The sequence below is a fragment of the Fringilla coelebs genome (assembly GCF_963513975.1).
Source record: "Fringilla coelebs genome assembly, chromosome: 10".
Classification (NCBI taxonomy): domain Eukaryota; kingdom Metazoa; phylum Chordata; class Aves; order Passeriformes; family Fringillidae; genus Fringilla; species Fringilla coelebs.
Genome location: NC_140036.1, coordinates 13,708,958 through 13,728,546, shown reverse-complemented (window position 1 = coordinate 13,728,546; position 19,589 = coordinate 13,708,958). Strand labels below are relative to the sequence as shown.

The window sequence follows — 19,589 nt, the reverse complement described above, 5'->3', positions numbered from 1 at the left end:
CTGGTTTCAATCAGCCTTGCCACTTTTCTCCTCTTTCTTAGTTCCACTAAACCCCTTTTGAGGTGAAAGAGCAGACCTTGCACAAAATATTTGAAATGTATCTACGTTATGGATTTATACACCTGTGTTATGATGCTTTCTGGGTTTATTCTGGTATTTTACAGTAATTCCTTGTAGTTGTTTCCTCTTTTGCCAGTTACTGAACAGTGAGCTGATGCTGCAGTTGTCTATCTGCTACAACTCCCAAGTTCTTGTGTGAAAAGTAACAGCCATGATATATTTTCCTTTTCTTGTCATGTTTTAAAACTGTAGGTACAGTTGAGATATGTTTATTGGTTTTTTAATATGAGGATTCAGAAACAAAAGTAATTTGCTATCTGTCTCTTACATGCCTGACTGGGTACTGTAGACTTATTCAGCAGTTGATAGGAACCTGTTTTAATGCAGTTGTTCACAACCTCCCTTGCAACACTGGGGCATCATTTTTATAGAAGTTCTTCACCAAAGTTGTCTGCCATTTGGGAAAAACAGCCCTGACTTGTATAGCTTCACCAGAAATAGGATTTACTTTCCAGTTGGCACCTGCATCTTGATTGTGCTCATGGCTGACGGACAAAATACTTTGATTTGAAATTTATATTTCACACAACTAAGTGTTTGCTTAGCCATATCAGTATCTTAAATATGCTGTGTTCCATAAGAAGTAAAATGGGATAGAAGGAGAGCTGAAAGTACAATGGTAAACATTAGTCTTTTAAAGGAAGAATTTCACAGAAAAGCCTCTTGGCAAGACTGCCCTGTTTGTATTGCAGGCTTTAAGGCACTGCTTTGGGCTGGAGGGAAAATCTAATGGTGGCAAGTCAGTCCCTTCAAATCCTGCAGCTGTTACACACAAGTGTGTGCACCTCTACACAAATCTTTTCCACTTGCTCTTTTTTTTGGATATTAATTACCCTTTATTTCTACAGTACCTTTGAAAATGGATGAGTCAATATATATCCTTTAATTTTATCAGTGAACATTTGCAGTATTTGCAAGTTCCTACTGTTTTCTCCTGTAATTGTGTTTAACTTTCCAAAGTGAATGATATTGAATATTCGTGCAGGCTGCCTCTGAAGTTACTGAACATTTTAAATGTTCTGTGTATTTGTAAAAGGCGGCTTGGTTGGTTATTTATAAAAGACAATTATTTGAAGTCACACCTTCCCTCGAACTGTATTAATGATGTTCTTCAGTATTGGGAAATACTTTTTTTTTAAAGGAAAATAATACCTAGGTGAAAGACTTCAATTTCAACATGAATAATGTATTTTCTGCTGTTTTATTTTTAACACAAATGACAGACTAGTAATTTCAGCAGAAATACCTGATAGCACGTAGATAAATCATACCTTTCTGTAGACTATTTGTAACATGGTCATTCTTGAAAATGTTGAGTTCCCAGTAAAACACTTGGGAGAAGGAGCTCACTGATTGCAGGATGTCTCTGTGCCGGCCGTGCTGTTTCCCCGCGGGGCCGGAGCAGCTGGAGCGAGCTCCTCGCACACTCTCGCGCACACTCTCGCACGCTACTCACACTCACGCATGCTCTCGCTCACTACTCACACTCGCCCACACTTTGGCATGCAACTCACACTCGCACGCACTCTTGCACACTATTCACACTCGCACACACTCTTGCACACTCGGGCACACTCATGCACACTCAGGCACACCCTTGCCCACTCGGGCACACTCATGCACACTACTCACATTCGCTCACACCCTTGCACACTCGTGCACATTTTTGCATGCCACTCACAGTCACACACACCCTTGCACACTCACGTACACTCTTGCACGCTACTCACACTCGCTCACACCCTTGCACGCTACTCACACTCACACAAAGTCTTGCACACTTGCGCACACTCTTGCACACTACTCACACTTGCTCACACTCACGTACACTCTTACACGCTACTCACACTCGTGCACACTCTTGCCCCCTCCCAGGGCTCCCCTCCCGGGGCTCCCTCCCACTGCCGGCAGGAAGATGTGCTTGCCTCTCCTTGTCCCTCTTGTTCTCCACTCCCCCTTGGGGTTTTCTGGTTTGTTTGTGTGACATGTAATTTATGAAGATTGTAAAGGACTGTAATTTTTTTTCGCAGCTGCACATTTCTGGTTAGGAACTGCATGGAAAGTACCAGTTTAGTAAGCTTTATTAAGAAAAGACTGTTAAGAATTGAATCCTTTAATCGTTTCAGAAAGGAAGTAGATCTTCCAATGTCTTATCCCAAAGCTAAGTGCCATCTCTCCCTATTGCAGTAGCGCCTAAAGCCTGCTAGGTGGTGCACATAGATGTTGAATGCTTCAGGTGAATCCATGCTTCAGGCAGGCAGCAGGAGCTCTGCCATTCACTTCACTAGAGTTGAAATCTCACCCAAACGAAATACATATGTCCTATCTTCATTTATTTCTTCTCCTTTTAGACCTTTTGGACAGCAAAACTATGAATGTTGCAAAGCCACGGGATAAACAAAGCATAGTACATACAAAGCATCTTTCCTAGGTCAGCATACTATTCATCCAGTATCCTGGGTCCTTACAAGTTGGAAAAGAAAACCCAGTTCTTCACCAAATTATAAATAAAACCATGTGCATGGGAGAGTCATTGGCAGGAGGTGAGAATGCCTGTGGAAACTTGATTCTGAAATTGCTAGGAATGAATGTGAATGGATCAGGCTCCAAGTTCATTTGTCAGTAATGTTGACACCTGTACAGGTGTCATGGGCTGGCTGAGACTTTGTTCTGCACAAAAGCTTTTTGATACATTTGAGAAGTAAGCCCTCACATGAAGAAAATACAGCTTAGGGCCATTTGTTTCAATTCTGCCATACGTTTGCAAGCTATGAAATGTAATAGTTTGCAGAACTTAATTATTTTCTTGTAAAGACTAAAACATATAAAAACTAAGCAAACCAGAGTTACAGTGAAATACTTTCAAGTTTTATATCTAAAGTCATTGCTTTGCAGTCGCAGCCTTAAATTTTTTATTTACTTTTTCTCTTGTTGAATGTAAGCCATTTGCCAACTTGGAGCGTGAATGATTTAATATCGTATAGTCATATAATAAACTTGCCATTTTAATGGAGTTAGAAAGCTAAGGCTGGCACTTCCATATGCACGTTGCTGACTCAGGATCTGAAGTTCCTGTGATTTGGCTAAGCTGAGTGGGTTCTGTTGTGTCTGTTCTGTGTAACAAACTGGTTTTAATCCAAGTGAGTCCCCTTTTTTGTTATGCATTTATTCAAACTTAGGGATAAGGTCTGTGAAGAGTACTTTGCATATAATTACTTGCTCCATGGTTACATTTTTTCTTTCATTGCTGTTAGCTGTAGAACAAAAATGTTGTGTGAAAGTAATCCTATACTGTGGTCATTACTGTAGCCTAATTAAATTTCAGTTCCTTCAGACGACTGCCAATCGTGTTTTGATTTGACCTCCATCCTTCATGACATTGTTGATTACATGTGCTCCTTAAAATCAGGCTTTGACTTGGCTTTCTAAAGCCTTTGCTTCCATTTGCTCTTCTGTTATGAGCTTTAACTTCTTTTAAAAAGGTCACAGTGTTTCATAGGGGCAAAGCTCAGCTGTAGGGGGAAAGATCTCTCAAATAAGCAGATCATAGGTAATTTTCCTGTAGAAACTAGAGGCAGACAAAACAGCTCAAAGGACAGTGGTTAGTAGTTCTTAAATCAGAAACAGTGGTTTTCAGTGTTTACACGATACAGAAAAAAGGTATCATTTTCAAGATATTTGAAGGTAGTGCCCAAATGCCACCCTTGCTGCCCAGGGACAGATACAGGAAAGAGGAAAGCATCTTAGGAGATGGAAATGGAGCAGTAATTTTATTAGAATCTGATTAATTAGGGTTATATTGTGCTCTTATTTCTTCCACAGTGCCTAAATTTTGGAGTTTTAGAAGCTACTTAAGTAAAAATATGGTTACTTCATAGTTGTAAGACAATTCCAGAGGTATCAGCAGTCTTGTTTTGATCTCATTCTCCTTTCCCCTGGTCGTAGCAGTGAGGAGCACTCACTCATGTTGTCCTGAGCTAGCAGAACATTACACCAGGAAGATGGTGTGGCCTTCTACCCAGAGAGATGTACAGCAGCCATTTCCCTCAGGGAATCCCCAAGCAGATCTCCAACTTCTGTTAAACATGTGCAGGGAGCTGCTGTCTTCACAGTCCCCTGCCAGCAGCTTCCCTGAGGACGTTGGTATGGCCTGTGTCTTATCAGGGGCCGCTTGTCATTTAGAGCACATTCATTTCTGCCCAAACCTCAATCAGTCACAGTGTGGGCTGTCTGTTTCTTAACGAGTTCAGGCTTGTGCTGGTGTCACCAGTGTGCTGGTGGCAGCATGATTCCTGTGCTCCCTTTGAGCTCTGTAGAGGTCCTGGTGCTCCGTGATGCAGGAACTTGGGGACGGTGTGCTTGGAATCAGTCCGTATGGTCGTGTCTTCGATTTCCCCTAAGTTTGAACCCAAGCAGTATCTCACAGTAGCCTTGCAAACTTCCTGTTAGAATGCAAATTAATTATTTTTGTATGACTATCATGGTTTTAACTCCCTGTAGATAATTTAAGAAATTGACCCAAGCAAGTGTACTTTGATGTGAAAGACACTGGTTAAATGTTCAAGTTCTCTTTTTTTTTTTTTTTCTCTTGAGTTTTAGGGCAGCAGCATGAAACTAATAAATTAAAACCAGAAGAATGTGTAGGATGGTCTGTGTGTCAAAGTGCAGATAAGGTAGTTCCTGCTTTGTGTCATGGCAGAAAGTGCTTTAGAAAGCTGCATCTTCTCACAGAGGGAAGTAATCCTCAAGGGAGAGCATACATCATTTGCAGACATCCTGTGATGGAGTGATGGTTTACTTAACTTAAGAATCCCCGATGACCAAAGCCTGCCTGCTGTGATTTCTTAGTTATTGATGAAGAGTTAGGCACTGATGTCCAGGTCCTAAAACGGATCCTTACAAAGTTCACCACATTTGTCACGGACTAGAAGAAGCCTATCACTTAAAGTTGACATTGAAAAATAGTGATAAACTGCTACATGAATAATGACATGTTTAATGCCTATTAATCTTTCTCTAGACCCATGTCTCTTGTACTTGAGGGTCATTGTGGTGTTGTCTGCTGAATTTATTTTTTTCCTAAAATTTTCTGAATGATGCAAGGATCAAATTGGATGCTATTTTCTCTTTAGTACTGGTTCCTTGTGAGGGTACTTATTAATCAAAATGTAAGTACTTATCATGGAGAGATTTACTTATCATGGAGAGATTTACTATAGGTATAAATTACAGGCTTGCAAATGGACCAATATATGCTTTTGTTCTAAAGCAGTATGGAACTGTGGAATGTAACATTCCCATTCCAAAAACTGGAGAGGTCAGTGTTGTATATGTTGCACATTGTCAATTGTGGTAGACTCCACTTTGCCCTTAGGAATGATAGCAAAGAAAAAATAATAGAACCATTTGGATAAGGTGACTTAAATTTCTGACTATTAAACATTGTTATGATCGAAAAATTCATCTAATCACCATTTCATTTTCTGCCGTATTCTAGAGACACTTTAACTTAAATAGTCCTGATGGCATATTACTTCATTATCTAACTAATTACTGAGTATGCTTTCTTTTGGGTGGAGAAACACCCAAAAATATCCCAGTTATTTTCTGTGTTACAGTCTTTACAGTTTTATAGCCTTAAGGTTACAGTAGCCTTTACATAAGTAGTTTATCTTCATCACTGTGTATCCTTTCTGCATAAGGAAAAGTTTATGTTTTGTTACATCACTGGATGAATCGTTGGGTAGTATTTTTGATTTGCCTCTATACTTTTCACTGTTTGCACACTAAATAATGAGCATCACCACGTTCTGATTCATTCTAGTTTAACAGTTTTGATTTGGAAGTTCAATCTTCCTGTATCTCTAAGTCTGATTCAAAGTATGAGATTGTTTTGTAAGGTTGCCTTGTCATTCTGCTACTATGCTTTTTCCAGCTGTCCAGTAAGCAACACAGCTAAGTTCTGTTGAAAGACAGTTGTTAGAGCAGTTTTAATTAAAACATCTGAGATGGAGACAGAGGACTGAAAGATGCCCAAGTCCTACCTTGATATTGCAGACCTTGTGACTCTCATAAACTTGAAACTTAATACAGGGTAATGATCACTGGTACATTAGGCTAACCTCAATGACAGTGTAGAAATAGTTTGGGACCTCACATCACAGTTTGGTAATATTTTGTTTCCTTCTGTAGACAAGCAGGATTTCCATGAGCATGAATAGCTAGCTCATGGAAATGTCTGTTGCATAAAGTCAGTAGTCTACATAATTGCCAGTTTTTCTTTAGCTTCATAGCTCAGTTCTGAAATGCTCTGTCAGAGACAGGATTTCATGCTTACCAGCCTGAGGAGCCTCAGGGATTGCTCCAAGAAGCTCAGCCAGCTTCTGTTCTGTTCCACCAAAGAGGGGGAAAACATGTGGCCAAAACTGTTTTGTTAAACTGAGAGCTCTGGCCAGTGAATCTGGAGCAGCTATAGATCAAGACATTGATTAGTAATCTACTGTTTCAACAGCACAATACACAGCTCCCATTTCTGGGGCTGAAGATCATTGTTAGTAATGCTAAAATATTGTTGCAGTGCTCAGTAGCTTGCAAAAATAGCTGAAATGTTTTCAGACAAGCTGCTTCTGTTGCTGCCAGGTTATCTTTAGTGTGAAATAAAGGTAATACTGTTTCATACAGGCAGCTGACAGCTTTGTTCAGGTGTGCTATGAAGGGATTAATAATTCATGTGATAGTAATATTGCAACAAAGTAACTTCACCGATGGCAGCTGTGACTTGGGATTTTTTCCTAAGATTTTTTTCTTGATTTTACTATATTTCTATATCAGGCTAAATATACAATTTGGAGGGGATCCTGTTTAAGAGGTGGATTTGCCTACAACAGGGAAAACAAAACTGTATCTTTGTAGGAAACAGGCTCCTTGACGTTTTCTTCTGTTATGGCCATGCAAAAGGAGATCAAACTGGATGCAAATTCAAATGTCCTGATAGATTGCAACACATATAAAAAACATAACATTAAAGGACAGGTACTACCATGTAGCATCAGTTGGCATCTTCATTCAGTCTACCTACTGGTAACTAATGACCATGCCAGCTACATTCTGCAAGCTTGCATTTTAAAGGTTGTATATTCTTAATGATTCGTGGATTTACTATATGAACTATTATAAATTCCATTTAAACTTTTCAGGATTCTGCAGTGCTTTTATTACACTAATGAGCTAATTGTTTAAGAATCATTCGCATGATTCATCCTTCTGCTCAGCCTTTTTAAAAAAAAACTTTTAGCTGCTGAAACTCTCTTGACAAACAATATTTATAGCGGTTTGACAGCAGGATGAAGAACAGCGTTTGTCTTTGTAACAGCTTAAAGAAAAGACCTTTCCAGCACCCAGCCATGCAGTTACAATCTTGACCTCTTTCTTTTGCTGGGAACATACATACAGCATACAAGCAGCACCTCCCATGTGTTTTCTTGACCCTTTGACTGTCCATTCACTTCCCATCTGTTTTGCAGCCTTAAAGGACCAGAGGGGGCCCTCTACTTATAAATCTGTCTTTGCAGCTGACAAATTATGTTCTGTCTCTTTAAGGGCAGCCTGGGTGGTTTTGCCTTTTTTTCCTTCTTCCCTCTTAAAACTTTAGCTTTCCTCTCAGTCTTATCCAGAGGAAAATATGGTATGTGAACAAGAGCAAACTGGCAAAATATGTGATAGGTAGTTTCAAAGGATTTTCTAAAATTCAGCAGGACATGACCTTGCAGTGATCAGGGAATTATGGCAGCATTTGCACAAAGCCGGAGTAAGTGTGTTGCTGCAGGTAGCTGTGGCTGGGAAGTCTGCTTTCTGAGGCATTATTTGGAGTGCCTGGGAGTGTGCTATCTCATACCATTTTAACAAGAACTAAAGCTTGCACATGGCCCTTAGAAAATCAAGGAATGTGGCACAAAAGGCTGAACTCCAAAGAGATGATTCCTCCCTCCCCCCTTCTCCACCTGACTGTTCATAGGGGTTTATACAACTATGGAGTTTGTGTTTTAGATCGCCCTAAGGTAAAAATCAGCTTTCAATAGAAAACTTTGGATTGACATCTCTAGTTTTAATGGTGTATTTCTGGGCATTGTGATGAATTCTGACTGACAGGGCTTTCCTTTTTACTAGAGGAAAGATGATGCGTTCACAGCAGTAAATTCCGAATTTCTGCCTCTGTGGTTAACTAACCATAACATAGAAGTAGCACAGCAAGCAGTGAGAATGTTTATAGGCAAGGAAGGGATTAAGAAAGGAAGGAAGATGAAAAAAAAAAAAAAAAATGGAAGGGAAGGGGAGAACTCCTCAAGTCTAAACACAATCCAGAGCAAAAGGAGCAGCAACCATGAGCTTTCAAATATCAAAGCTGTGTAAACATGATTTGCAGATAGAAGTCACTTTAATGTAGAACGGGAGGATTTATTATAAGATATTAACACATTTTTATAGTCATTTCATGCTGTAGGTTTCATCAAAGTACAAAATAAAAATGGATTTGTGTCCAGAAAGATCTTAGAATTTGTTTTGTTGCTGCAGTTGAGATTTGATATCATATGTGCACATTTGGAATTGGGAAGGGAAAGCTTTTTGATTTGCCCAAAGTACTCATGTACTCTGGCACAGACAGACATGAACATCTTTAAAATTCTGTGCTAAAATTATTGGTTCTTTACAGATGAATATGTATTTGAATGTCTCAAAATAAATTTATCTTCAGAACCATAAGCAAGACAGGTTTTGTGGACAGAGGCCACATGTCTTAGTAAACCAATTAACACAGCTGGAAAGTACAAGAAAACCTTTTCTTGCCTCTAGGAGTGTGTTTTAAATAAATCAGTAATATACTTTGCTTTTGTAATTTGTGTTTCTTATTTGGGATTATTTGGCCTTACGTCAGGAGATTTGCTTGATAACTTGCTTCAGCCGTTTCATTTTAGCACTGTTTATTGCTAGCTAGCTAAGCTTGGGTGTCTCAGGCAGCAATCAGAAAGCAAACCTTCCTTGTAAGACTCAAAATTTCAGAGGGGTTCCCTTCTGGCCAGGTTATGATAGCAGGAAAAGCAAGCTCTATCTGTGCCTGCATCTTTATGTATTCACAGTGTATTCCAAATCCTCATTACAGTTCAATTAGTCTGGTTTTGAGCCTCTTAGATTTGGGATCACAGGATTAATGAAAAGAAAATGAGCGGGTAGCAATATCATTTCATATGGAGATAAGGAGAGACTGAGCATGAATGAGGATCTCAAGACATCTGAATAAAGAATTTCCTCATTCTGTCAGTGAAGTTTTATGGGATATGGAGGGAGGATTATGGGAATATTCATGACCAGATCAAGAGGCATAATGAGTTGATGTATGAACCAGCTTATCTTTTAGGTAAACATGGGGTAAATGGGAAATAGAATAACCATTCATGGCCCCTAGGCCTGTGAACTTTACTGTTCTAAGATGGAAACAAGGGTTTAGTTACAGTTATTCTTCATTGATTTAATTTGATTTTTGATCAGTGTTTAACAGGTGCTGGAAGAATTGCTTATTTGTAACTTCAGGTCTGCATTAGAGCTAGCAAAGAGCACATCGTCTTTCTAGAATCCAGTGTAAGCAATATGCGTATTAAAACTTACACAGTACCTTGTAATAAGTGTAGCACTTTTGTTAAAGTCCCCTTAACATGTGACATGGGAGCATTGTATATTGGGTAGTTCAACCAGTTACAGAAGTAATTTACTAGCAAGCTGAATGCTTTTAATCTGTGGTTTACTTATCCTTGGAAAAACACAGTATCACAAGACATAGAGCAACAGGTCTCTAAGTCTACCCCTTAATTTACTTCTGCAGTAAGTATTCTTTCCTGAAACCCAGATGCTTTTCTGTGTTTGGCATGCTGATAAACTTCCCTCAGAATGTACTGTGATTTACAAGTATAAATGACTAATAGCTTGATCTAGGTGTCAGTCAAAACCCTACAACTGTGGGTACTGAGCTTGTGCATTTCACTTTCCCTAAAGGTGGATAACATCTGATTCTTGAATTGTGGGAATGAATAGTTGTTGCACATACAAAGTCACATGGTGCTGATGAAACTGTAGACAGTTACCCCAGAACTGCAGGGCCTGCACTTGCACTCCTCTATTGGAATTCTATCCAAGCACTTATATTTACTAGTTTATTAGGATGAGTGTTGTGAAAATGCATAACTCCCCCCTCAGCCTATTTCAAAAGTGAACCAGTTCAGCAGACTGCTTCTCTGAGTTACAAAATGGACTTGCAGAAGAGTGTTACAGGTTGCCTGGGATCTGCTGCTGCAAAAGGCTTTACCATGGCTAAAAACACAGGACATAGCATGAATAATTGCAGCTATTTGGCACTCATTGTAGCTGTTCTTTTTTAAGAATAGCCAGCATATTATTTCAAAGTATTAAATTACCTCAAGACCTCATAATTACTACAGTTAAGTAATCATCTCAATTCAGTCCAAATATAAAAACTAATAAAGTGGTCATAGTATGCAGTCAATTTTAGTATACATGTTCTTTGAGCAAACACAGCTGATTCAGTATATTCTGGTGGAATACATATTTGCTATCCTGTTATTTTAATATGCCTTAATCAGAAAATTAGAATAGATTTGTTGGCACATACCTTTTTTTAAGGGTGAAATAATAATTACAGGGTTTTGCTGATGCTATTAATTTTCAGAGCTGGAATATTTCATTAGCAAGAGGTTGAGAAAGGAAAATACTTGCATTTAATCCTGCTAAATCAGCCTGCTTTCACTGGGTCTAATGGCTTGATCAATACAAAGAACACACTTGGGAAAACATGTGGCAATTGGGAAAAAAGGTGCCACAGAAAACCACTGAAAGCACAACATAAAGAGAGCTTCTGAGTCGTGAGATCTCATTCCCAGTTATCACGGGCAACTGCTGGTTATTTTGGAGAGCAGGTCCAGGATTAATAATTTGTAAACCCAGAATCATTATAGAATATTTGGGGTTGGAAGGGACAGTAAAGATCATCTCATTCCAACTTCCCTGCCATGGTCAGGGGCACCTTCCAGGTTGGTCAAAGCACCATGCAGCATAGTGTGGTCAAAAAATTAATTAATTCTGTCCAAAATAGTAGAATGTTATTTCAAAGGCTGATTTTGTAAACATTCATAGAGCAACAGTACTGGGAGCTGAGCTAATTAAGTTCATTAAGTTGCCTGAATTAATGTCATAGAAATAATATTTTCTATACACTAGAGGTTTATATACTGGCATTCAATCCATATTCTTTTTGTTATTTAAAAATATAGTAGTGAAAGCACTTTGAATGTGCTTAGTAAGGAGAAGTGATCATAGGAGTACCTTTTTTTTTTCACTGATGGCTTTCAAAGGTTCTGCTGAACTGAATCAGAATTAATTTTTTTTTTAACCTCGTAAAAATCAGCTAATGCAGTTTCTTAATTGCCAAGGTGCAGCTTTTGCCCTCACACTGACTGTAATCTTCATTTTATATCAAAGTACCTTAAGAGAAAAAAAAATCAGCTGAAATTCATTAAGCTTCTTTGGTGTTTTCTCTAGGACTTGAGTATGATTCAGCTTCACTGTACTTGTGTTTGTAGATAAGCACCACTGGGGAGGGCACGCTGAAGTGTTGAAAGTGTCAGAGGCTTACCCTTCATCACCTCAGAGCTGCAAGATAAAGAGAGAAGCTTGAGGTTTCTTCATGGTCATGCAGGCTATTTCCCATACTTTATTTCAAATGCTCACTGAAATTCTCTACTTCTGTTAGAACAGGACTGCAGGAGTTTGTTGTTATTATTATTACTATTACTCTAAAATGGATTTTATGTTTATGTTTGGGTTTTATGTTTGTTTGTGGGGTTGTCATTTTGTTAGATCAAACTTTCAGTTCCTGTACCTACATTAGTTTTCTCTTTAGAGGTCATTTTTTTCTACTTTTTCGTACATATCCCATTTAAAGCTGATTGGTTTATTTTTCTTTTTGTTTTGCTGTTACTTCAGCCCAGCAAAGTTGATAACATATGGTATTGATAAAGAGAAGAAAAAATAAAAGTTTTTTTAAAAAAGCTCAAACTCTGTATCTCAGACAAGGGAACATATGGCTTTAATCCAATAGTATTTTTAGCTTGGAAAAAATATTTGTCTGTGTTTATGCTCGTCTAACTTATTTTTGTCTGTCCTATTGCTCTCCCCCCATTCCTTCATATTTCTGAAGTGTGTGTTTTTCATGCCTATAATCACACGCAGAAGGAGCTTCAAATGAGGATGTGGTGAGAGAGAATCAGGATATCTCACAGGGTTTGGATTCCAGCTGTGTTCTAAATCTTGCTTCATAAGCAATTTAATAAATCAAATAGGTTATATGATGACAAATGTTGTATGGAATTGAGAAAAGAGTGGAAGAATGCCTAAACCCCTGAATTTTTTTGCAATCTATTTTGCCTTTTCATTCCTAGTAACTATTTGTAGTTGTGGTCAATTCTTGTTTTGGTAGGGAAGTAAACTCCCAGATTTAGTTCTTAATAAAATGAGATTCTCCCCGCATCCATCTGGTTACTACTGAAATGCAAGAAAATAAAATGCAAGTTCTAAACATTCTTAACATCATATGTGCCCTTTGGAGGAGGTGTCTTGAATACTGACATGCGGTTCCTTGAAATTCTCTTGGGCGAAAGGGCATGAGCTTTCAACTTTATTTAGAATGATCAGTGGTGTTTGTTACACTTGCTGTGGACAATGAGGGCATTTGGTTAAAGAAGAAAGGGGCTAGTGGGCATTATTTAAAACCAAACAGCTCCCTGCGTGTAACAAGTGTACAGTAGTTCTGCTGTGCATGATCTGATGGAAATTTCAGGGTTTTGAAATACATTTCTAGTATTGGATTCCTTCAGGAAATTTTTGAATTATTAAATTAGTAGGATAATCATGAAATGTATCTGTAGGAGTTCTTCAAATGGGAGACGGTTTCCTTTTTTCTGATGCAGAAAAATGTTGTAAACCTCTGTAATTGAGAAACAAAATGCTTAGGGTAATATCGATGACAGCATTAATTTTTGTTTGTATTTGCATCTTTTTGTTCATGGTTTTTGTGTGGGTTTTCTTTTCTTTTGGTACCTGTCCTCAGGTACTTAATAGTAATAGGTATTTGAACAGGGATCTTTTTATTTCCACCAGAAAAAGTTCGGGAAATCCAGGAGAAGCTTGAAGCCTTCATAGAAGCCCTCCATCAAGAAAAGTAGATTGTTCAAGCAGGTAATCATGTTTTGATCATAAAGAGATTGCTACAGTTATCTCATTGCTCTATATAAAATTATACATCTCATTTAAATGCATGTTTTTATACAGATTTTGTGAAAATTCCTATTTGTTTTATTCCATTCTCTGGCTGCTGCTGCTTCTTGTTTCTAATCTGCAGAACAATACTTGCTGCTTTTACACTACAGATATGAAACTTAGTAAAAATACAATTATTGACCAGTTATTTAAGTATTGTGAATCATTGTAGGCTATTTGATTACTCTCAGTTCAATATTTTTATTTGTATTACGAGAAGAAAGCATTCCTAGCTGGAATCAAAATTAATGGAACACTTTTCTATGGAAGCATTTTTGTTCTTTTGTTTTTCACGACACTGTATATCACTAGCAAAAATATTTGAATGCAGGTAATTTCCAAATCTCTGTTAATTCTCAAATCCATAAGCTCAAGTGCCGTCATACATTTGTACATATTTTAAAATAATTGTCATTCTGTTTCAACAGCAACTTTACACAAGAATGCAACCTTCTCCAGGATACCTTGCACAAAGACTGAATTGAAATGGCTTTTGTGTCCCCTTCTCTTTCCTGTCTTTTGGGGAGCATCCTGAAATGTTGAAGGAGAAAGAAAATAATGTCTCGTGAGAATGAGAAGTTCAGTTAAAATCCACCTGCTCATTTAATTTTTGAAGCTACATGCACAGAAGAATCTGATTTGTGTATTAATGAGATAGCTTGGGAGCTTGCTGAAGTTGTACATTTAAGGGGTTTTTTTCCTGAAAGGGGAAAAAAGCTTGTTATTTTTAGTATGTGTCTTGTATGGTAGAGCTGGATCAGATTCATAAAATGATTTTATCTGTTGTCATTTTCTTGCCTGCGGATGATGCTGGGAGTTTGACATAACATTTTAGTATTTGTATGTACATTAAAATGCCCTTCTAAGTAATGCCATTTGTATCTGTTATGCTCTGTGTTGAAGCATTTGCTGATCACTGTGGTACAGATTTAAAAGCATTGTATTGACATCCTGAGAGGAAGTGGTGGATTTTGTTAAACTCCTAAACTATTTAGAGATGTCAGCCGAGCAATTCTTGTAGTTCTTTCACCTGAAAGCACAGACTGCTATTCAATGACACCTTAAAAGGTTTAGGCTCAGGAAATAATGTCAGCAGCTGGTCCTTTTACCTGTTCTTTCCTAATATATGTTGTTACTCTTGAATGTCAGCCCATTACATTTCATTTCTGGGATTGCAGAGACTCAGATTTCCTTGTTAACTCCTCCCTTCACCATAGGTACAGAGTAACCTGATGGAATAGGTGTGAAATGTAAAAAGAATGTACAATTCCAACTTCTCCAACTTCCTAACTAAAAAAAAAAAAGGAAAAATTTCTTTTATTTAATTTTTACTAATAGCTACTCTAAGACCAAAATCACTTCTATAAGAATGTTATGCACAAGGTCCTTCCACACCCACTTGATGTCTATCATTCAGTAAAATCAATGAGGCACTGAAAACTGCCTTTCTGTTTTGCCATAGAAATGTTACTTCAGCCAAATTTAAGCATGATATAGGCTCTCTATAACAGGAGCCTGGTGGTTAATCACCCCCATATTTCTCTGCCCACATTTGCCACAAATGATCTGGATACACTTCTGAATATTTGTGTGGAAGAAGGTGTTCGGCCTGAAACAGTTTGTGTTGCAGTCGTCTGATTATGTACATTGAAAAACTGACCTGGATTTATTTTCCCTTTTGAAAAGACAATTGATTTTGATATGTAGAAATGAAAAGAGAGGAATCTGAATGTTTTCCAACAGATATTCCTTTGGTTTGCTCTGAGAGGAAACAAAACAAAGTTTGGAAAGATGTTCCCCAAATGTTTGGAGATAAAATATTCAGCCATGTGGACAAAAAGCTAAGATTATGTTGAAAGGTTAAATATTTCAGGGTGATCTAACCGAATGTTTGGAGATTTTCTGTTTAAAATTAATTCCTGAAAATGAGTGTTCAAGAACTGAAAGATGAAAAAATGGCTTTTGTCATGACCATCCTCTGAAGATAACTTCAGGAATGTAAGTTTGCCCAACTTTGAAGGCAGACACCTTTGTGTATAGCAAGTGAAAGAAGTCTGTACTTTGTAAAAAAAAACCAAACGAAGAAACAAACAAAAACTTTTGCATTTACCTAGAGATCACTGTTTGAAACTTCTGTGTAATGTAAATGTTGCAAAATATCGCATCCAGTGGCCCAACACTCATTTCTTTTAGTGTGATGTTCCTATGGGTTTAGTTCCAACTTCTCTGTGCTGCTCATCTAAGACTTAGCATGATGTATTCCATGGAAACTAGGTATTTATTGAATAAAAATGTAACTGAAGGAATAATAAAATTTGGGTTTTGAACATGGTGTTATTGCACCTAACTAAGAAGTCACTTGGACTTTCTTTTTCTTGTTTGTCAAGTTGTGAACAAGTACATTAATGATATCAGAATATGTTGATGATATCAAAATGTCTGATTGAGAAGAGCTGGGTCAGCACCAGGTCAGTGGTGACTGTCCCAACTGTTATCTTTACTGTATAAATTAATGTACCATTTATGTAATACAGTTAGACAAAGATCTTATATCAAGCAGCATAATAAGGATTTGCTGAATATTCCAACAGTATTGAGACAGAAAACACAATTATTTGAAGTGCCTAAAATTCATGTGGTACTGAAGAGTCTATTATTCCAAACTGGTTTGCACAAGTTCACAATATTTTTCTGTATTTCATAGGCTACCTTTAAATTCTGGAAACAGCAGTTCATTGTTAAGGAGCAATGACTAATCTGAAATTTCTGTATCTTTTTAAGTTGAGGGAGGAGAATCACCAAATGTAAATATTGTTGTTGTTCCATAAATGGATATTTCATTTCCAAAGCATGTTCATTACTATCATGTAGATATGCTAAGTTATTTCTGTTTTTTTATAAAATGAACCGTTTATGAGCCAAGGTTGAAATACTAATGGCCAAGAGGTATTCTGACACTTTTTCATAAAAAAGATACAAATAATGTCTTTTCAATTGTCAGGAATCACTCCTTCTCAGTGGTTACTAGTAACCTCATCCTAAGTTATCAGACTATGAGAGAAATTAATATTTTGGAAATGTTTAGAAGTATAAAAACCAAACAGAGGGTGGATACATCAATGAAGTTCTTGGTTATTTCACACACACGGCTGTGCTCTTTCACCATCAAAGCCACATGAATCTGGTTCTTTGCTGAGTATGTTTTGAACATAAGCTGAGTTATGATGTAGTTCCAAGGTTAAAGTTTTAGTGAGTTTTCATGTATCTTAATGTAGCTAGTAATTCTTAACAATTGTATTTAAAAAGATGCAAGAGATTTCATAATTTGAAATGTCAAAATAAGGGGATTTCTAAACCTGCCCCAGGACCCTTTGAGTCATCTAGAGTTCTTTGTTCTCAGTGGGATTTGGTACTGGAGAGGTCTGTGGGATGTTGTTGTTATGGAAGGTACTGCTGTGTGAACTGTCTTTGTAGATACCTCTGTGTTCTTGCCTTGAAGTTGTAGCATGAAGTGGTTTTTGACTGTTTGGAATGTGTTTCTGGGTCCTGAGGAGCTTCAGGGAAATCTTCCAGCTATGCTTCCTTGCACAGATGGGATGTACAGTGGTAAAGTTTACTCATTCTGGGAATACCCTCACAAGAACTTAACATTAATGGCCGACTGAAAAAACTTACCAACCTGGTGAATTACCATATCCAAGGAACCTTTTTCTTTTTAAATGTCAGTCTAAAGTTCTTGGATCCTGTTCCATCTTTTAATTAGTCCAGTAATCCATCTTCCCTTGCAGTAATCTTTATAGACCATGATCAATCACTTGCTAGTTTTTATTCAATAAGATAAATTAAATGCATCATAAAACCTTTGCAAGATAGGTAAGTCCTAAAGCTGTAGTTTCACAAGTGCTATGAGGTCTAGATGGCTGTTATCACAGAGCTTTCACAGCATATAGCTGTTGCCAGGAAATTTTTAGTATAAAGTATTATACAGAAAGGATGGGAAGAAGCTGAAGTGGTACGGAGATTGTAATGGTTGTTTATACTGTGGTGCTGGAATGGAAAACCCATGCATATTTCTGTGTATACAAATCTTCCTTGCATCTGCCATCACCTCGGTGCTTCAGCACATCAGAAGGTGAAATTATCCAGGCTGTTGTTCTGTAAGAAGTGCTGAAAGTCAGAGACATGATTTTAGTTTTGACTAGTAGTGATTGAGGAAGTAGTTCTGAAGGTACTGGTGAACCAGTCCTAGAGCCAAACTCACAAATTGGTCTAGAAACATTTCTGAAATTGACTCAAGTTTCTTGGGACTGGCTTTAGGTGCTGTTCCAATATTTCCAGAAATATTTCTAGTCCTTCCTGCTGAAAAGCAGTTCATTGCACAGAGCTGCAAATGCTTGTGTGTTTGTGTTGCAGAACACTGATAGAAGACTGTTTATTTGCTGCTCTTGGAAGTCTGTAGGCTCCAAGAGGACTTCCAGAGCACTGGTGATTTCCCAGTATGACTTTAATACAGCTTTCTAAAATATCCTTGGTAGTGGCAACCAGCAAAGTGAGCTTTGTTCAGGTTTTTCATCCAAAGGACAACAACAAACTTTTTGAAGGTTAGTCAGTGTGGTGCAATAACACCTTGCCTTATACCATTATTAGTACGGGGGAAGATGTGAAGTTTGAATTAAAAGGGTCTTTTATAATAAAGTTTTAGAGTAGAAGCTTGAGGATAACATCCATTTTAGAAACCTTTTCAGGAAACACCTGACTAACTAAGTGAGCATTACTGGACAGGACTGACAGCTGCTGCATCCTTAGAACTGCAAAGGACAATGTTTGTGCTCTATTACTACCAACCTTACAATTTGGAAGTGACAGAAGCTCTACCTTGGACTGAATCTGCACACTCACGTTTCACAAAGGATCATCTCTTCCAGACTGCTAGAAAACAGTAAATTGCACAACAAAAGCCTCTTTAGATCTAGATATTATTTCAGTAGAGTAATCACAACTGAAAACCATTTTCACTTCTGTTTCAAGCAACTGCCCTCTCTTTGCCAGCTTCATGAAATAAATGTTACGGTAACAGTATGCCCCCTGTATTTAGGAACATTGGAAGCAGTGTTTGCCTCATGTCCACAAGCCAATTGCCTGTAGCTTTTGATGTTTAGAGATGGAACATTCATTGCAGCCTTCTTTACAATGAGTCTGTTCTGGTTCATGTGAAAATCAACATCCTTTTTTGTGTTGCTGCCTGACAGGATGCTACAATACTATTAGCATTTGCAAAGGGTTTGCTCCGTCTAATAGTGCATCCCCCAGATCACAGGCTGCTCAGTTTGTGTTTCTCTATTATGTGCAAGACACAAAGAAGCTGAAGGCTGGCAAAGGCCTGTCAAATCTTGTAATGTAGCGAGCGACCCCAGAGCTTCATTCCGCTTTATATCATTCCTTGTTCCCCATCCCACCCCTCTCCTTGAATGGGCTCTGAGGTAGGTAAATGAATTCAGTGGTATGGTAGGCGGATGATTCCTTTCTGACCTTGTTCCTGTACCATTTGTTTCCAGGCTTGTTGGAGGGAGAAGGACATATCTGAACCTTTTGTTTCAAATAATTTTCTCGCAGGTTGGGGAGTTAATGCAGACCTTGTCTGAACTCACCCGAGCGGAAAGTGCTCTGGGTACAAGTCTTGACACGCTTGGTCCCTTGGAATTGCCAGATTAAAGGAGGAGGCAGTGAATTGGAATTCTTTCACATTTGGCATTGCTTAAACACCTGGACACCTTTTTTTCCCCCCAGTATGCACGTGTTTATACCCTCTGTCGTGCCTTGGAACATCTGCCTTAAGAGCAGTCAAGAAGCAAACAAAGAATGACCTTTGCACAGCCCAGCGTTATGTGTTTTAGCTGGGCAGGAGGTGAGGCTGAGGCAAAAGCTGACTACAGCACATACCAAACACCAGTGCCTTTCAAAGGAGTATTTCAGACTGATGTCTGAAATTGGGACAGCACTTCTTGAAGAGCGTCAGGTTTGTTTTAGGGATTGATCTTGGATCATGTCTTTGATGGTAAGGAAGGCAAAGCTTTCCTGCATGCCAGGAC

The 19,589-nt window shown here is 38.1% G+C and overlaps 1 protein-coding gene across 4 annotated transcripts in view; it reads left to right on the top strand.

Moving 5' to 3' along the window:
• The window catches only part of OPA1 (OPA1 mitochondrial dynamin like GTPase), a 48,949-nt gene extending 33,113 nt beyond the window's left edge, over positions 1–15,836 (top strand). For all 4 annotated transcript variants that reach the window (XM_084212522.1, XM_084212520.1, XM_084212521.1 and 1 more), the window contains 2 exons: positions 13,342–13,419; positions 13,929–15,836. In XM_084212522.1, coding sequence (XP_084068648.1) covers positions 13,342–13,406 — 65 coding nt within the window. In that variant the 3' untranslated portion in view covers positions 13,407–13,419; positions 13,929–15,836. The remainder of the gene's footprint in view (positions 1–13,341; positions 13,420–13,928) is intronic.
• Positions 15,837–19,589: the final 3,753 nt, after the last annotated feature.